The 17,176-nt window shown below is 38.4% G+C and overlaps 1 protein-coding gene across 1 annotated transcript in view; it reads right to left on the reverse strand.

The window, feature by feature from the left end:
- Positions 1-12,979: 12,979 nt before the first annotated feature.
- LOC129420695 (phenylethanolamine N-methyltransferase) overlaps positions 12,980-17,176 on the reverse strand; it is a 124,907-nt gene continuing 120,710 nt past the window's right edge. The window contains exon 3 of the mRNA XM_055175714.2: positions 12,980-14,549. Within this exon, the coding sequence (XP_055031689.1) occupies positions 14,111-14,549 (439 nt within the window). The 3' untranslated portion in view covers positions 12,980-14,110. The remainder of the gene's footprint in view (positions 14,550-17,176) is intronic.

The raw sequence follows: 17,176 nt of genomic DNA on the forward strand, positions 1-17,176 counted from the left end.
AATATTTAAGTGGCTCCTCCCCTAACAGATGAAATCTCACTCCAAACTTTTGATAAAACTTGAGAGCCCTGCACATGTGCGTTGTTAACTCTCCGGATAACTCTCGTTCACTTCTCCAGGGACTGTTTGTTTACAGTGTCACGTGAGCAGCTACACTGCAGGTTCGACGTCATTTGGCGCTAAGCAGACCTCTTGGTGATGTCAAAGTACCGCGAGAGCGATTCAAAGCAGATTTCTCCATGTGATAACTGTAATCGCTCTCGCGGTACTTTGTTGTCACTCGCCTGTGGGTTCTTGTGGCGCCACAGCAGTCTGCTCCCCAGTCACTCTAGCGCCGCTATAGTAGTAATTTGATTTCATACGCCGATCGGATCGCGCAGTTCCAAGTAGAGGTAACTGCAGACTGGAGCAATGGGCGTGGAAAGAGGTCGGAAAGAAATGGGGCGTGCCACGAGGAATGGGGCGTGCCGTAAGGTCCTTTCAATTGGACGCGAAAAGCCTCCTGATCCGCATAAAAGCGAGCCATAAACTTAATCACTATATATTATGTTGCTTGCTGATGTATGTATATAAACAATTTTATCGTAACACACGGAGCAACACTCACACGCTGTTTGCTGATTCACTCACTTCTTTTACCGCTTTATTCAGTACAGAACTCACTCTAATATAGAACACTGTTGCCCCCTAATGGCAACTCTTCATATAGCACAACATTTAGCTGCATATATGACACCATACAAAATACATTTCTTTCACTGTAAAAATAACAATAAAGATATTGAGAATACATTCAAAAGTACGTTACCTTCGACACCTTCTGTATGACGCGGGTTACATGACATCATCACCACCGCAACTTTTTCCAGGATCAATCATTAAAAACATTCATAATGTTTGTGATAAATGCACTTTTTGTAAAACATCACTTAAAGGTATTAAACATTTATTTTTGTATTGCCCCTTTTCTATTTCATTTTGAACTGACTTCAAAATAGGTATTCCTAAAATAGAAATTCCCAGTATTAGAATTTAGAACGACATTTTACTTTGTTTCCAAAACCCATATTTTTCTGGAAATAACTATATAATTAAATTATTTTGTCGACGTTTTATATGCATAATACACAAATAAAAGAAACCCTCCTATATTAACTTTTATAAGACCTCGCAGTATACTTGGAAACCCTTTCAAACATGAGATCACAAAACAAAAAGTTTTTGAAAATATCTATAACTACTTTGATTCATAAACTTTTATTTTTGTATTCATTTGTATTTTTCATGTTATACTTGTTATTCTCCGATTTACATATTTTGAGCTGTATTTACAATGCTTTGTATTCATCATTTTTTATTGCATTATACTTGAAATTTCTGTATTTGAACTAAATAATAAAATAAAAAATCATTAAAAAACAAATTATTATTTTAAAGATAAAAATGTCTCTAAAAGTAATGTTATTTTTATAAAAATGGTACAGCAAATTTTTGGCTGTATAAAGGCATACACGTGTTTGATCAAACACTCACCATATAATTATTAAACGAAGTTAAAATGGTTTAATAAACTTATTTTAAGTGACATTAATCAATTAATCAAAACAAACACCATTTTATCCAAAAAAAAACATTTATTCAGTCATTTTTACAATATTTTTTTGAAACGACAATTGAAGTTGTCATCAAAGGCTGTTCTTGTGTTTAAAACTCATTCCTACGATAGAAGCCATCAAACTCTCTATCTTAACGCACAGTGACCCCCTTCATGGCGTACCGCGCGAAATCTGTGGCTTTGCAAATGGCTTTGTATCTTGCGATATTCATAAGGTCTAACAACACTGAGAGCACAGAAGGGACATCGACATAAATCGCCGACTCGGATGTCTTCGATGCATATGCAGTCATTAATTTTTCTCACTGTAACATGTATCTGTCAACAACAATTAAATAATCCCCGAAGCTAAAAAGACGTCAAGCAAAGAAACCATCAAATTATATCGCACATGTATTATATCCATCTTCTTCTTTCCTTCAAAAGAAAATTACGATTTCTTTTTAGCTAGAGGAAATGACGTATAACTATGGTTACGGCTGATTGGCCAACGCAGTTGCCAGGAGGAAGCTCCTTTGACCAATGAGAAACCTCTTACAATGCCCCTACCTCCTGCCACGCCCCTACCTCCTGCCACGCCCATTGCTCCAAGCTGCAGCTACCCCTGTCTCCGCAGTTCGGCAGGAAGTCATCAAATATATAGCTTATGTATATCCATTAAACCCGCTAAAGTAGCAAGTGTAGCATGCTAATGGTTAGTGCTTCACATCTAAATTATGACTAAAAGTTTGAAATGTCACAAAACCATGCTGTTACGCATCCTGACGCTATTTTTAGTGGGTATACGGAAATCCTTGACAATTTCTAGTTTATACGGCGTAGTCCTGCGTATCACGTAGACTACACTACTGATTGTAATACATAATTAAATGTATTTATATATTTTGGAAGCAAAACTTTTGAAAATATTAATAACAATCTCAGTTAATAAGGAGCACTCCAATCCACCTGCCTGTTTAAGCATCATACACTGCATGGCTAGTCAAAATGTCATTTATATTTTACAACAGTGTTGATAGTGATTAATTGTCATTTCAAAATAACAGAGCACTGAGCTTCAAATACAATGAACTTAAGTGAAACAGCTAACTATACGGCTAAAAATAGCTTCAGCCTGCATAGCTTAAAGTTCATTCATGATAACGTCGTATATATTTTAGCAACACAATTAACAGTTTTCTGCAAGCTACTGTTAAGATTGCTCATTTAAAAATATAACCAGAATAAAAATGGCTTACCTCTACGCGTTTCCTTAGATTTGAAAGAGTATTCTTTTCAAACGAAACAGCACAGTTTCAAGGCAGTCATAAGACACGAAGGACTCGTTCTTTTATTCAAGGACTTAAAAAAACTTGCATAAATAAAGCCATTGTTGTTGTGACGGGTCAGTTATCTCCTGAGGATTCTCCTCCGTTGTTTTTGAATGCAGTTTCATTCTCTACTGCACTCGTGCGACTCGCGTAGCTTACGTGAAACAGCGCGGCAACAAGTTCAAAACGAAGCGCATGCTGTACCCTGATTGGTGGTTTGACGCATCACGTGTGCATCTTAGGTTTTTTTGTGCAGCTTTAGTTTGCCCAGTTACGTTTTTTATCCACTGATAAATAAAAAGGAACGACCGATTTTTTTAAATGTAGTGGAGTAAAAAGTAAGATATTTGACTTTAAAATGTAGTAAAGTAAAAGTAAAAGTCTCCCAAAAATAAAAGTACTTGAGTAAAGTACAGATACGCGAAAAAACTACTTAAGTACAGTAACGAATTACATTTACTTCGTTACTGTCCACCACTGCTATTCACAAGACACACGAAAACGCCAAAATCGCAACCTGACCATACGTGCCAACCCGTTTGACTAAGGCCGGAAGCCCCACTGTCGTCGTTAATGCAGGTTCAGTGGGAAACGGGTCTGTATGGCTGTGCGGCAGACGTTGGTGATATGACTGTGTTGAAGGATAAGTTGCTGTCAAACATCACACCTAAGTTCCTAACCGTGGAAGATGGCACCACAGTGCAGCCATCTATGTGCAACTTGTAATCTGACATATTATGTTTGTAGCGATTCAGTTCAATAATAAGTATCTCTGTCTTATTGGAGTTCAGCTTAAGAAAGTTATGTGCCATCCAGTCACTAACATCGTTAATGCAGTCTGTTAGCTTAGAAAACGTGTGTGTTTCGCTGGGATGTGAGGAGATGTAAAGCTGGGTATCATCCGCATAGCAGTGGAAACTTATGTTATGTTTCCTGATAATGTCTCCTAGGGGTAACATATATAACGAGAACAGGATAGGACCTAAAACTGATCCCTGCGGTACACCGTATTTAACCAGGGAGTGATATCACTCTTCCTCGTTTACATAAACAAAGTGATAGCGATTGGTTTGCACTAAGGTCTAGTAATATAAGAATTGAGATTTCACCACGATCGGATGTTAATAGGAGGTCATTTGTAACTCTAAGCAACGCTGTCTCTGTGCTATGGTGTGGCCAGAATCATGATTGGAACTTTTCATATGTACTATTATTTGTCAAGAATATTTGTAACTGGCTTGCCACTACCTTTTCTAATATTTTCAAAAGAAAAGGGAGATTTGAGATTGGTCTAAAGTTATTAAGCTCTCCCTGATCAAGCTGTTTTTTTAATCAGTGGTTTAATAACTGCTAGTTTGAAAGCTGTTGGAACGTATCCTATTTCTAGCGATGAGTTAAAGATATTTAGAACCGGGGTTGACACTACAGGGAATACCTCCCTAAGTAGTTTTGTGGGAACGGGGTCTAATATACAGGACGATGATTTGGATGATGTAACTAGTCTAGAGAGCTCATCTATTGTAGTAGGTTTAAATTAATCAAGGTGTTCGTATGGTAGTCTAGTGTTAAGTGAACTAATGGGTAGAGTGATGGCTGCCTGGGTAGCTACGATGTTTTCCCTAATAGCCGTAATTTTGTTAGAAAAGAAGTTCATGAAGTTGTTACTACTGTGTTGAAGTTTACTATTGGTTTCTGTTTGTTCTTTGTTTCTAGTCAGTTTTGCAACTGTGCTAAAGAGGAAACGAGGGTTATTATGATTCTCATTTATAAGCTTGTTAAGATAGGTAGATCTGGGGGTTTTAATAGCCTGTCTGTAGTGTTTAACACTCTCTTTCCATGCTGCACGCCTTACCTCTAACTTTGTGCTTCTATAATTTCTTTCCATTTTCCTAATTGCCTTTTTAAGGGCTGCGGTATGATGGTCATACCATGGAGCTGGCGGTTTTTCTTTGATTCTCTTTTTTCGAATGGGAGCAACGGCATCCAATGTGTTATAACAGACATTGTTTAGGTTTTCTATTACAATATCTAGATCGTCACAGTTATCTGCTACATGTTTAATTTGGGACAGGTCTGGAAGAGTGCTAATAAAGCTACTTTAGTGGTGGAAATTATTGTTCTGGCTAATCTGTAGCATGTTGTGGATTGACTGATCCTATCTAGAAGTACAGTGTATGACACAAGGTAATGGTCAGAAACTGCATCACTCTGAGGTGATATTTTGATGTCATTAATATTGAGTCCGAGTGACAGAATTAAAGGACAAGTTTGGTATATTACACTTAAAGCCCTGTTTTCAGATTGTTTATGGTGAAATAAAACGGTTTTGACTGAATTTTCGACATATGCGGCTGCCCTGAGATTTTTCGCTTGTTTGCGTTTTACCTCACAGCTCTACAATGGGTTTAATGGTGCACTGGAACAATCCTTCCTAAAATGCATTAAACTTTCATTTACAAAGAGGTGAAACTCACCGAGTGGTCAGGGGTGTTCACTGATATGCTCACACAAAAATCCTGCAAAAGACGCCTTCCAACAGCTGTTTTAGCATTCGTTGTTAGCTTGTGGACCTATTTTTCCAAACGCCTCACACCCGTACATTCTTCCGCTTAGAGCTTGAATAATAGACACTCCAACCCAGTTGGTGGCGCTAATCCCCCATTGCCAATCGCAAGAATAGAAACAAAGTTCCCGGCGCGGAGTTATACCGTACCTCACAGCACATCTAATACAAGTCAATGGAGTTGGGCAAAAACTATGATAAAACCTGTTGGAATGCGTATTTTGCAGCGATTTTTGTGTGAGCACATCAGTGAACACCCCTGACCACTCGGCGAGCCTCACGTCCTTGCAAAACGAAAGTCCAATGCATTTCAGGAAGGATTGTTCCAGTGCACCACCAAACCCATTGTAAAGGTAGGAGCTGAAACACAAATACGCGAAAATTCTCGGGGCAGCCGCATATGTCGCAATTTCAGTCAACAGTTTTCTATTTCATCATAAACAATCTGAAAACAGGGCTTTAAGTGTAAAATACCGAACTTGTCCTTTAAGTCTAATATGTGCTTACGACTATGCGTTACGTTTTGTCTAATATTGAGAGAATTTAGAACATCCATAAACGCACGTCCTAATGCATCTTTTGGGTTATCCACATAAATATTACCGTAAAATCACCAACGATAAGAGCTTTATCTACAGTGACTACAAGCTCAGACAGGAAATCTGCTATTTCTTTAAGGAAATCTGCATGGTGGCCCGGAGGTCTATAGATTGTAGCTAAAGCAAAAGAGAGCTGTTTGCGGTTACGATCAGTTATTTCCATATTTAACAACATTAGTTCAAATGATTTAAATTTTAGTTCAGATTTTTGGTTTACTTTAAAAATGTTGTTGTACATTGTAGCTACACCACCCCCTCTCCCCTTTAATCGAGGTTCGTGTTTATAATAATAGTCTTGTGGGGTGGATTCGCAACTAATGTAGTCGTCTGCTTTAAGCCATGTTTCTGTTAAACAGAGTGCATTTAAGTTTTGGTCTGTAATTATTTCATTGACAATAGGTTCTTTATTGGTAAGCGATCTAATGTTAAGAAGGCCGAATTTTAACATTCGAGGTTCATCTGTTAATGTATTGTTTTCTAATTTTATATTTATCAAATTTGTACCAGATGTGGCAAGCGGTGCTCTGTATTTATTTGTTCGGGGAACAGATACAGTTGAAATGTGTTGATATTCTGGTAAGATTGACTCGAAGTGCTGGGATATAAGTGATCTTGACTTGTGGAGGGGACCAGAGCATATTACATTGTCTGACATTGTTTTAGCAATTTCACATATCTCTTTAATATTATCTTTGGTGATCTCCGACTGGCCGAGTCTGGTGTCGTTCGTGCTGGCGTGAATAACAATTTTAGAAAACTTACGCTTAGCATTAGCCAGCACTTTAAGTTTTGATCTAATGTCTGAAGACCTGGCTCCCGGTATACAATCGACTATGGTGGTTGGTGCCTCAATGTTCGCGTTCCTAAGTATCGAATCTCCAATAACCAAGGCACTTTTAACAGACGTCTCAGTCGGTGTATTGCTTAGAATATCGAACCTGTTAGAAATTACCAGGGGGGTCTTGGGTGGGCACCGGATACGACTGTGCCGCCTGACAGTCACCCAGTTAGTCGGCCGCCTTGACTCAGATGCCGGAACCGAGCTATGTGTATTACGTTTAACACTAGGCGCACCCGAAACAGTGTTTGTAGCATTAGCGGTATTAGCGTTTGTAGCATTAGCGGTACTAGCGTTTGTAGCATTAGCGGTATTAGCGTTTGTAGCATTAGCGGTATTACTGTCATCAACTAGCGTTTGGATGCGCGCTTCAAGTTCTGCAATCTTCTCCGTCAGCCTTACTACTTCAATACACTTAGCACAAGTAAACCCCTCTATGCTGATGGAAGAAGCTAAACTGTACATGTGGCAAGTAATGCAGGTTACAATAACAAGCGGAGTCTTACCGCTTTCATGTTGGGTGATGGCGTCTTCGGTCACCTGGACGCGGTCCGTGAAGCTGCATCGCGAGGGAAGTTCGCTCGCAGCACGCCCCGGTCGCCTGCGGACGTCTGTAGCCTGGGTGATGTGAGGCACGCTGAATCTGCGAAGGCTGGGCAGCAGCTCCTCCACGGCTTCCCGATCGCTTTCATGCTGGACGATGGCGTCTCCGTTCCCTCCATTTTATATATCCTTATAGAAAATGTCTGTTTTATATTTATGTTTGAGTATTGTTGGGTTTGAATATTGTTGTAATGTTGTTTATGTTTTGTTTAAATTTAGTTAGCTTATTACGAAAGATAGACCATAATTTTAAACGCCATATAGGGCGTTGTAAAGGTCAATTTGAAGGGAGAATTGTAATGGGTCAGACATTATTTTCGAGTTTAATTTAAGTTTTTCTTGTTACTTTAAAATGAATTTTGTTTCATATAATTTGTCTCTTAATTTTAATCGATGTTTTGTTGATAAGTTTTGTGAATATAAATTAATAAAAACAAAAAATCAACGTCATATTAATATTTAATGCTCGTTTAGCCGATTGCGCTTTTTGCTTCCGTGTTGCTAGCGGAGGAATTGCACGGACCTCGCACACTTTAGAAAATTAACGTCATTCTAATTTTTATTAATTAGTTGCACACTGAATAGCAACAGGTTAGGGAAGATAAGTTACTTAGTGTTTTTCTGAAGAATACAGTCAGTTCGTACAAAAAATTTCAAATGGACTATATGATCATAAATATGAACTGTGAACAATGAACTATTATAACTCCCTGCATTAAAGCAATAAGCATTTCTGTAGGCTAAAGCTATACTTTACTTCTTATTATGTTTGAGAACGCGCGTCCGAGAGAGAGAGAGCACGTATCAAAGAGGGCGTGCGTCAGAGAGAGCTTAAAAGTGATTGATATTGGTCTCGGGTCAGGTCAGGTTCGGGCTGAAAAAATTGCAGGCATTGTCGGGCTGGGGTCGGGTAGGGGTTGAACACTTCCGGCCAGGGCCGGGTTAGGGCTGGAGATTTTGGCCCATGCAGGGCTCTAGTGTATAGACGGGTTGCCGGTTTACAGGATGCGCGCGCAATCAGGAGCCAGAAAGCCCGATTGGTGAGCTGATCCACTACTGCAACAACCTTAATTATTGAAGTGTTCTTTATTGTTTGTATATAAATAAAACTTGATTTTAGTTGGATCTGTTTTTCTGTCTTTATTTTTGCAGTGCTACTGTGATAGATTATGAATTATAATGTTAGGCTAATAACGTAATAGTCGCATCTACTGGTATGTTAACATCAGGCACCCAGCACTGACTCTGTGGGTACTAAGCATATTTGTGTGAGCATATCAGTGAACACCCCTGACCACTCGGTGAGTTTCACGTCTTTGTAAACAAAAGTTTAATGCATTTTAGGAAGGATTGTTCCAGTGCACCTATACAGCCATTGTAAGGGGGGGGGGGGGGTAATACAACAAACAAATTCTCGGGCCAGCATCATATGTCCAAATTTCAGTCAAAACCGTTCCATTTCATCATAAACAATCTAAAAACAGGGCTTTAAATGTAAAATACAGAACTTGTCCTTTAACTTTACTACAGGCGCATGTTGTTTGCTCACTAAGAAACTTTACATTTAAACTGAAATAAACAGTAATAAAATCACTACTTATGATTTGTGGTAGGGGTTGTAATGGCCATGTTGCCCCCTTTTTCAGTATCAAACCCTGAGCGAAGCCTGCTTGATATTGTACCAGGTTCAAAAAACTATCCGCGGTTAAAACAATTTAAAGAGTAAACATACAGCTTTAAATTGAATTGCTCCCGTATTTGGTTGTGCCTGAACATAACATTTATATCCACGTTCTGCCATTTTCGTCCTTGATTGTTTCTTCTCAATACCTGCAAAACTTCCAATGATTCTGTTCTGTATGTCAGGCTGGCCTAGAACATGGGCGGGTATAGAAATGTTGGGGGAGTACATCTCGACTGTTACTTCACTGTCAGTGTCAGGGACGTACTGGGACTGAAATTCAGCCCGGGACTTTAAGATGGAAAGGCCTTTTACACGAGTGCCCTTGGTGCACAAGCAGGATTTTTTGCAGTTATTTTAATTCTAGTAGTGTTTTTATGATATGAAGAGAATCAGATTATGCTGAAGACCTTAAAGAAACTTTAGGATAACACCTGCCTCCTCAGGTTGTATAAGCAAGTCACCACTGCACTAAACACAACCAGGTCAGCAAAACCTAATCTCGAACACATAAGTCACAGTATACTGCTAACTACCAGCATGTCATGTGTACAGTCAGTTGGAGTGATAAAATTGTTACAATTACTCACACATACCCACCCAGATAATCAAAAACTACAATACAGTCCCATAAAATAGAGATTGTGTGTGTACGTACTTACTTTCAACTCTCCCTGGCTCCACTTCCCCTGTGCTGGACCCTGCCTCTGCTTACTGATTGTACAGCTACATATGCATGAGAAGAACATCACCAGCATACCAGCACCAAAACACAACATATGCTGGTCTTGCTGGTATGCTGGTTTTTCCAGCAGGGTAATATGATTGCCTACCCAGCCCTGCACACTGCCCCATCACTGTTTTTGTACTGGTTCCATTCTCCTCCTCCTCTTGTTCTGCTTTCCTTCCTCCTCCTCATCAATATGACTGAAAGGGTCATCATCAACCTGTCTCTCTCCATCAGTGACCTTAACAGCTAATATACAGACATACAGGGATTCCTTAGACCATTTTACTGTTTGAACACAATGATGATGTGGAAACGTATGCACGCGCATGTTGGCAATGGAAGTATGGCAAGAATCGGCAGTGAAGCAACACAGACAGAGAAAGAAAATTTAAAAGTTGACTTTATCAAGTTTTTCAACACAGCTACCAGATCCATGTACTATAGTGGAGTGAATAGAAGATGTTAGCAGATGGCCAAATATAAAGTGACCATATATACGTATATTAGTATATTATTAGTGCAACCAAACGCAATTACCAGACATTTTGATGCTGGGAAACTGTTTTGATAAACTTACTGAGTTACTAACACGTTAAAACCACTAGGGAACACCACTTCTGTTGCCAAAATGCACACGCAGCTATTTCATCAATTTCATAAGCGGGATAATGTAGAGCGAGGCAGTTCTTATAGCGAATACAATCCCGTAAGGCTGATTCAAGCTCCGCTTTGCGTGGGGTCCTGGCCTGTCGGGGTTGTATTCGCTACAACAACCTCCTCGCTCTACATTATCCCTATATATGCCTATATTTAAATGCAAATATAAATGATTTCAGTGTATAATAGATGCATCACTAATTGTGCACCTGTCATGTCCATGCTGCTGGTCCTTCCTCATCTGCACCTCCTGCCACAGCGTCCTTTTGACTGCAAAAAAGGTCTGTTAATTTGGCGCATTTAGCTGCCTCTTGTGCCAACATTTTTATTTTTTAGGCCCCAACCATTTCTTTCTCTTCTTTTCTTGTTTTCGTAATTTTTACCGTCTTGTCTATGTTGCATTCACACGAATCCAAACCTGACCAAAAGTAAACTCTTTTGATCGGCGTCTTTGAGCCAATCGGATGTGAGGAAAAACGAGGATCAGTCCAAGTTGGGAGGGGCCGCTCTTATCCCCCCTCAAGATTTGAAGAATTGGTTTGGCCCGGTCTGAAACAGACACAGCGTTTCGCTGCAGCTGAGCGCCTGGTCAGGCATTTAAAAAAAAAAACTTTTTGACCTCCGGCCGGTTCGGCCTGAAATGGACCGGCCGTTCGGGATTGCTCCCGGAACTCCCGATGGCCAGTCCGCCCCTGATAGTATAATACCCATATGAGGTATGTGAGTGCTTTGTTCTAGACAAACTAACTACTGCGGGAAAAGTACATTTACTGGACATTTTATGTGAATGCTTTGTTAAAGAAGAATGTCTTAAGTTTAGATTTAAATTGATCGACTGTGTCCGATACTCGAACATTATTTGGTAAATCATTCCAGAGCTTAGGGCCTAAGTAGGAAAAGGATCTACCACCTTTAGACACTTTTGATATTCTAGGGATAATTAAGTGACCAGAATTTTGTGAGCGCAGTTTACGTGATGGATTGTATTCTGATAGTAGTTCTTTAATATACGAGGGCGCTAGGCCATTTAAGGCTTTGTAGGTGATTAGCAGTGATGGTACTAACGGCGTTATAAATAAACGGCGTTACTAACGGCGTTAATTTTTTCAGTAACGAGTAATCAAATAAATTACTGTTTCTCCCGTTATAACGCCGTTACCGTTATTGACAATAAATGCTGCGCGTTACTATAATTAATCTCACTAAAGCGATTTTCACCAGAGTAGGTTCTCTCATGCAGACAGGCAATGTTTTTCTCTAGTGTGTGTGTGTGTTGGGGGCTAAGAGACACATAACTGATGCTGATTGGTGTGAGTGTGTGTTATAGGGGGTGGGACAACCACATAAGCGGTGATGATTGGCTTAATTTCCATCGCTAGCCAACCAGAGGCAGCCAGAGATCATACGCAAACACCTGCACAGTCCGAGAAGTTCAGTGCAGTGTTGCCAACTTGGTGACTTTGTTACTAAGTTTAGCAACTTTCTAAACCCCTTTAGCGACTTTATTTACTAAAAGCGACTAGGACAAATCGAGCGATCTTTTCTGGCGTGAGACTGACGCGAGAGCATGTATCGCTCTCTCTTCTCAACGAGCAGCGGTTGATGCTGCTAGCCACTCACAGGCAGCCCGGTCCTCGCGCTGCAGTCCGCGAGTCCCACACCCGCAATGACAGAGCGATGACAAGTACAACAAACTCAAAGGTAGCAGTCGCAAACACAAAGTATAATAAGCACTACTTTTCCATCGTTGAGGTGAAACGCAAGAATGTTTATGTAATGTGCAACTTATGCAGAGTAAGAAAGAACCTCTTCACGTCTGTAATTCTGATCTAATAAAGCACCCCACATCATCACATGCTGCCACCTCTTGGGAAAATTAACCAGGGGTTTTTGTGAAAAAAGTGCAGTAACCATGGTTTTTTTGGCGTATTGATTGCTATCAGTAAAACCATGGTTTTACTACAGTAACCATAGTGAATTATGGTTTGTTGTCAAAACCATGGTTATTTTGTGGTAACCATGGTTTTGCTGCAGTAACCATGTTTTTTGGTTTTAACTGTAGCAAAACCGTGGTTAATTTTCGTAAGGGACAAAATTAGTGGTTTCTCTTTAGTGTCTAATTCATTCAACAAATGTTTTATTGGGGGCATCCAAGTTATTTGAAATATTTGAACTTTTTTTAAGTAAAGTAATAGTTACTTTGCCTGGTAATTAGTTACTTTTATAATGATGTAACGCAGTTACTAACTCAGTTACTATTTTTTAGAAGTAACTAGTAACTATAACTAATTACTTTTTTTAAGTAACGTTGCCAACACTGGTGATTAGTAATATTTTAAAATGTATGCGATATTTAACTGGTAGCCAGTGTAAAGGTGCCAGAATTGGACTGATGTGGTCATACTTTTTAGATCGAGTAAGCACTCTTGCGGCAGACGTTGGCGATATGACTATCGAAAGATAGATTATGAAACTTTGTGATAGAAAGGCATTAATAAGCTGCATGTGACTCTCATACATAATCAGCTTTTAAAGCAAAGTTATGAGATCGTATCGAATTTCACATAAAATTTTCAAAAGCAGCCACAAAAAAGGAAATGTGTAAAATAAAGAGAACATTACATAAACAACATCCAAAAAACATTTTTCAATGTTTGTATCAAAATGTTTTTTCCAAGTGTATGTTTAACAATGTAGGAACATTATTTTTCTTAAAAAAAAACATTTTTAAAACATTACTTGAACATCACATATAAATGTTTTTCATAAAAATGTTAACACAACTTTTAGGGAATGTTAGCCAATGTTCTGAAAACATTCCTGTTAGCTGGGACTTTATCCAACAAGCTTCTCAGATATGACACAACACTCACTTCTGTGTGCTAACTTTTTTTACTTTCTGTGCCATGCTCTTCTTCTTCATGCACTCTCGCCACTTGCACAAAAAAAACGATTTGCTCATTAAATAAAAGTCTCTCAAAAATAATTACTATAAAATAGATACAGTTAGATTTGTTTAGAACGGTGCAGCGCTGAGCTGCGCGTCCGGTGTGCGACCCCCTTTATACATAACATCTTGCTTTTGACCTTATCGCATAAAAAATATACCAATAAAATTTGAATACAGTAATCAACAAATTATTTATGAGAATGTTGATTACCTGTCAGATTTAATCCATACAAATCAAGCTATGCAAAAGATTTTCATAAAGTGACATAAACGTTTGGCCCATTCCAACAATTTCTTGTCTATTCAATAAAAAAAAATGCTTTTTATACAATACATACCATAATTAATTAAAATGCTTAAAAAATAAAATAGATGAAATAGAAAGTGGAATGTGAGTAAATGTCAGTAATTTCAACAAGCATTGCGCATTCAGCAAAATTTGTCAACTGATCAGCTTTATTTTATTTCTAAACGTTAGACAAATACATTTTGTTGCACAATAGAAAATCCAAAATCTGATGGAGACTCTAACTGATAAAGAGTGTCCACATTCAATTTTATCTCTTATGCCTTCTTTGCTTTTGCAAAGAATACACCAGTGACATCATCTACTCCCACTTTCATATCTGCTGGCAGATGGTAAATACAAAGCTGCAGGAGCTCATATCCACTGGCCCTTAGGCTGAAACAGACTTGAGCTTCATCAAGAGGGACTACAGGAATGCACAGTCCTGGTGCACCCATGTAGAAGCTTTCTCCCAAGGCACCAATGAGCAGAAGATAACCCCCTCTCTTAAGCAGGCTGGAGATGTTGCTCAAGGCACTAGTGAAAGAAGGCAAGTCAGGGCTTACACTTTCCAGACAAAATGCCGACACCAGACAGTCTGCTCCATATGAAGGCAAGGACCCTTGGGATAATGGGCAGGACTGGTGTACATCAATGGGCAACACATCAGACACAACTGAGCGAAGTCGTGCAGCCTTCTCCGTCCAAGCTGATGAACTGGAAGGTAAAAAGACACATCAGGCAATGATCAGATGTTATTTCTGTCTTTAGAAGCTGAGTGTGGTTTTGCAACAAAAACAATTGGTGGTCATATGATCCTATTTTAGGTACTTACAGTGTCTGTGCTAAAAATCCAGCTAATGCCTGGCTCACACTACAGGATTTTTAAAATCCTGGCAGATTATGAAATCTGGTTGCAGCACACACATAAGGAGAATCTTGTCAGATATTCTTCGCTCAAATTTTAAACATGCTCATACAACAGGACTTAAAAATCCTAGTGCATCACACACTACAGGATATTATTAAGATTATCTTGCCAGAGCAAGCACTTCACGTCACCTCAGGAGAAGAGTATATGAAGGAATGAAGATTATGACACATTTATTATGATTTCTTTTTAAATATTTACATTTGCTAGCAGCTTTCTATTTGAAACCTAGGTGATTTCTCCTCCTCAGCTCTTGTTTATGGCAACAATCATGATATGTTTTAAGGATGTGTTAGGCAGTGTTTGAATGCATACTGTAGATGTGTGCACAATCTAGCACCAACTCAAGTCTAATTCTCATGCAAGATTTATTTAAATTTAAATACATTTAAAAACATTTTTTAATATAATTGGCTAGCCTATATTTCACTATTTTTTGCATATTTAGGAGTTACTATTAAGTGATGTAGGCTATTTCTATTAATGCTCTGTTTTCCTGTTTCTTCCTAACAGGAATATTATTGTAGGTTTATAAGCGTTGATGCTAAATGACTGATGCTTGGTTAAAGTTGATTTTACACTGTTGTTTGCATTATTTAATTCCACTGTATATATACTACTCTGTAGTGATATTATTTTGCAGCTATACTATGTGGATTCTATTTTTGTTGTTTATTCTTCTGAAGCTGCTGGTCTTTGAGAGCTTCTAAACAAATGATATTATATTTTTATAATGACAGTAAAGTTTATATTCTATTCTATCTTGCAGTGTAGTGTCTAGTGTTAAATTCAGTATTTACATTACAAATCGTTTTGAACAAATATGTAATTTAATGTGAAACATTGTAAGCTTGGATATGAGGCGCATCAGATTCTCAAGTGTGCAGTGTTTCAGCAATCAGTGTCAGTGCGTTTGTGGAGTGCGTCACAAAAAAGAACTGAAAATCGTCATATCATTTTAAATTAGTTTTGTTAATATGCTAATTATTTAAGTGCAAAATATTTCGTGTATGCCTATTTATTTTATTAAATTTCCTCTATACACAGAATAGCTGCAGGTGCGTGATGTGACTGACCATCATCATGTTCTGTTGTTTTTAGATAATGTTTATAAAAGAGTAAACAACGTGAATCAAGCAAGGATTAATTTGACTATTTTAAATAGTTTATTTGCCACAAAGAGCTGAAGTCGTGGTGGAATGAAAGTAGAATGAAACACTTGACGTCCACAAACTGTTTCTACCAGCTGCGCTGTCTATCCATACTGCAGCTTGTTTCGCGGTCCCGAAAGCTGTCGATCATCTCTATCTCTCAATGATTATTGTGAAAGTACTGACGTAATTTTGCGGATTTGAAATCCTAAATATCAAACATGTTTGATAAGATCGGGTTGGCCCCGATTTGCTTGTGAGCATATCGGAAGGTGTAAGTTTCGATTTTTAAATGTCTAACATTACAGGTTAATCTGGGCCGAACTTCGGAGCCGATCGAGGTCCATTGCCCGATTTTCCCTCGGATTCTCGGGAGGGGAAAACCGGGGTAAATTCGGCCACAAGTGCCATTTATACTGCTTAAACTTAGTGAAAGAGTCTGAGCTGTGTCTATATGGTCAGGACTCCATATCAGAGGTTTGATTTTAACAAAATATTTTTACTGCTTGAATATTCTTTTAGCAGTGACGGTCATGTCAAAACACTCTCATGACTGTAAAAGATGAGTGCAAGTTCAGCCTCTATAACAAAATTAAAACTGCAATGAGAAATGATCTGTCCGGGATTAGGCAAGGCAAGTTTATTTGTACATTTCATACACAGAGGTCATTCAAAGTGCTTTACATAGAAATGAGAAAACAATAAATAAAAGGAGAAAAAAGAAAATGTAAAAATAAGAGATACATGATAAAATCACAATAAAAACAACGATACATGAGAATTTAAAATAACAGTTGAAGGGCGTGTTGCAGGTTAAATTTTTCAACGAATTTGTGCAATTTGCTTGTTGATAATACACATTTATAATTGCTATCCATTGTATTTTATGTTGTTGGGTATCACAAAACGGAATATAATACAAAAAAGTACAGCAGTTTGCAATGTTTCTCCTTTCCCCCACAACGCACTGTATGTAGGGCCCTATAAAATCCGTTTTATTTTTTCCCAAATTCCGTTTTATTTTTTCCCAAATTCCGTTTTGTCCGTTTTAATTTTTGCAAATTCCGTTTTATCCGTTTTAATTTTTGGCAATTATATTTTTACCCTTTACTTTTATTTTAGTCAAAAAAAGAGTGTGGCTTTTAATGTTAATGATTAAAATGTAAATGATTTGGGGGAAAAACTGTATAACAGGATTACTTAATGACTATAAAAGATGCATTTACACACGCACATACACACCCGCGCGCACACACAACTCA

The sequence above is a fragment of the Misgurnus anguillicaudatus genome, chromosome 4, assembly GCF_027580225.2.
Source record: "Misgurnus anguillicaudatus chromosome 4, ASM2758022v2, whole genome shotgun sequence".
In the NCBI taxonomy this organism is placed as follows: Eukaryota; Metazoa; Chordata; class Actinopteri; order Cypriniformes; family Cobitidae; genus Misgurnus; species Misgurnus anguillicaudatus.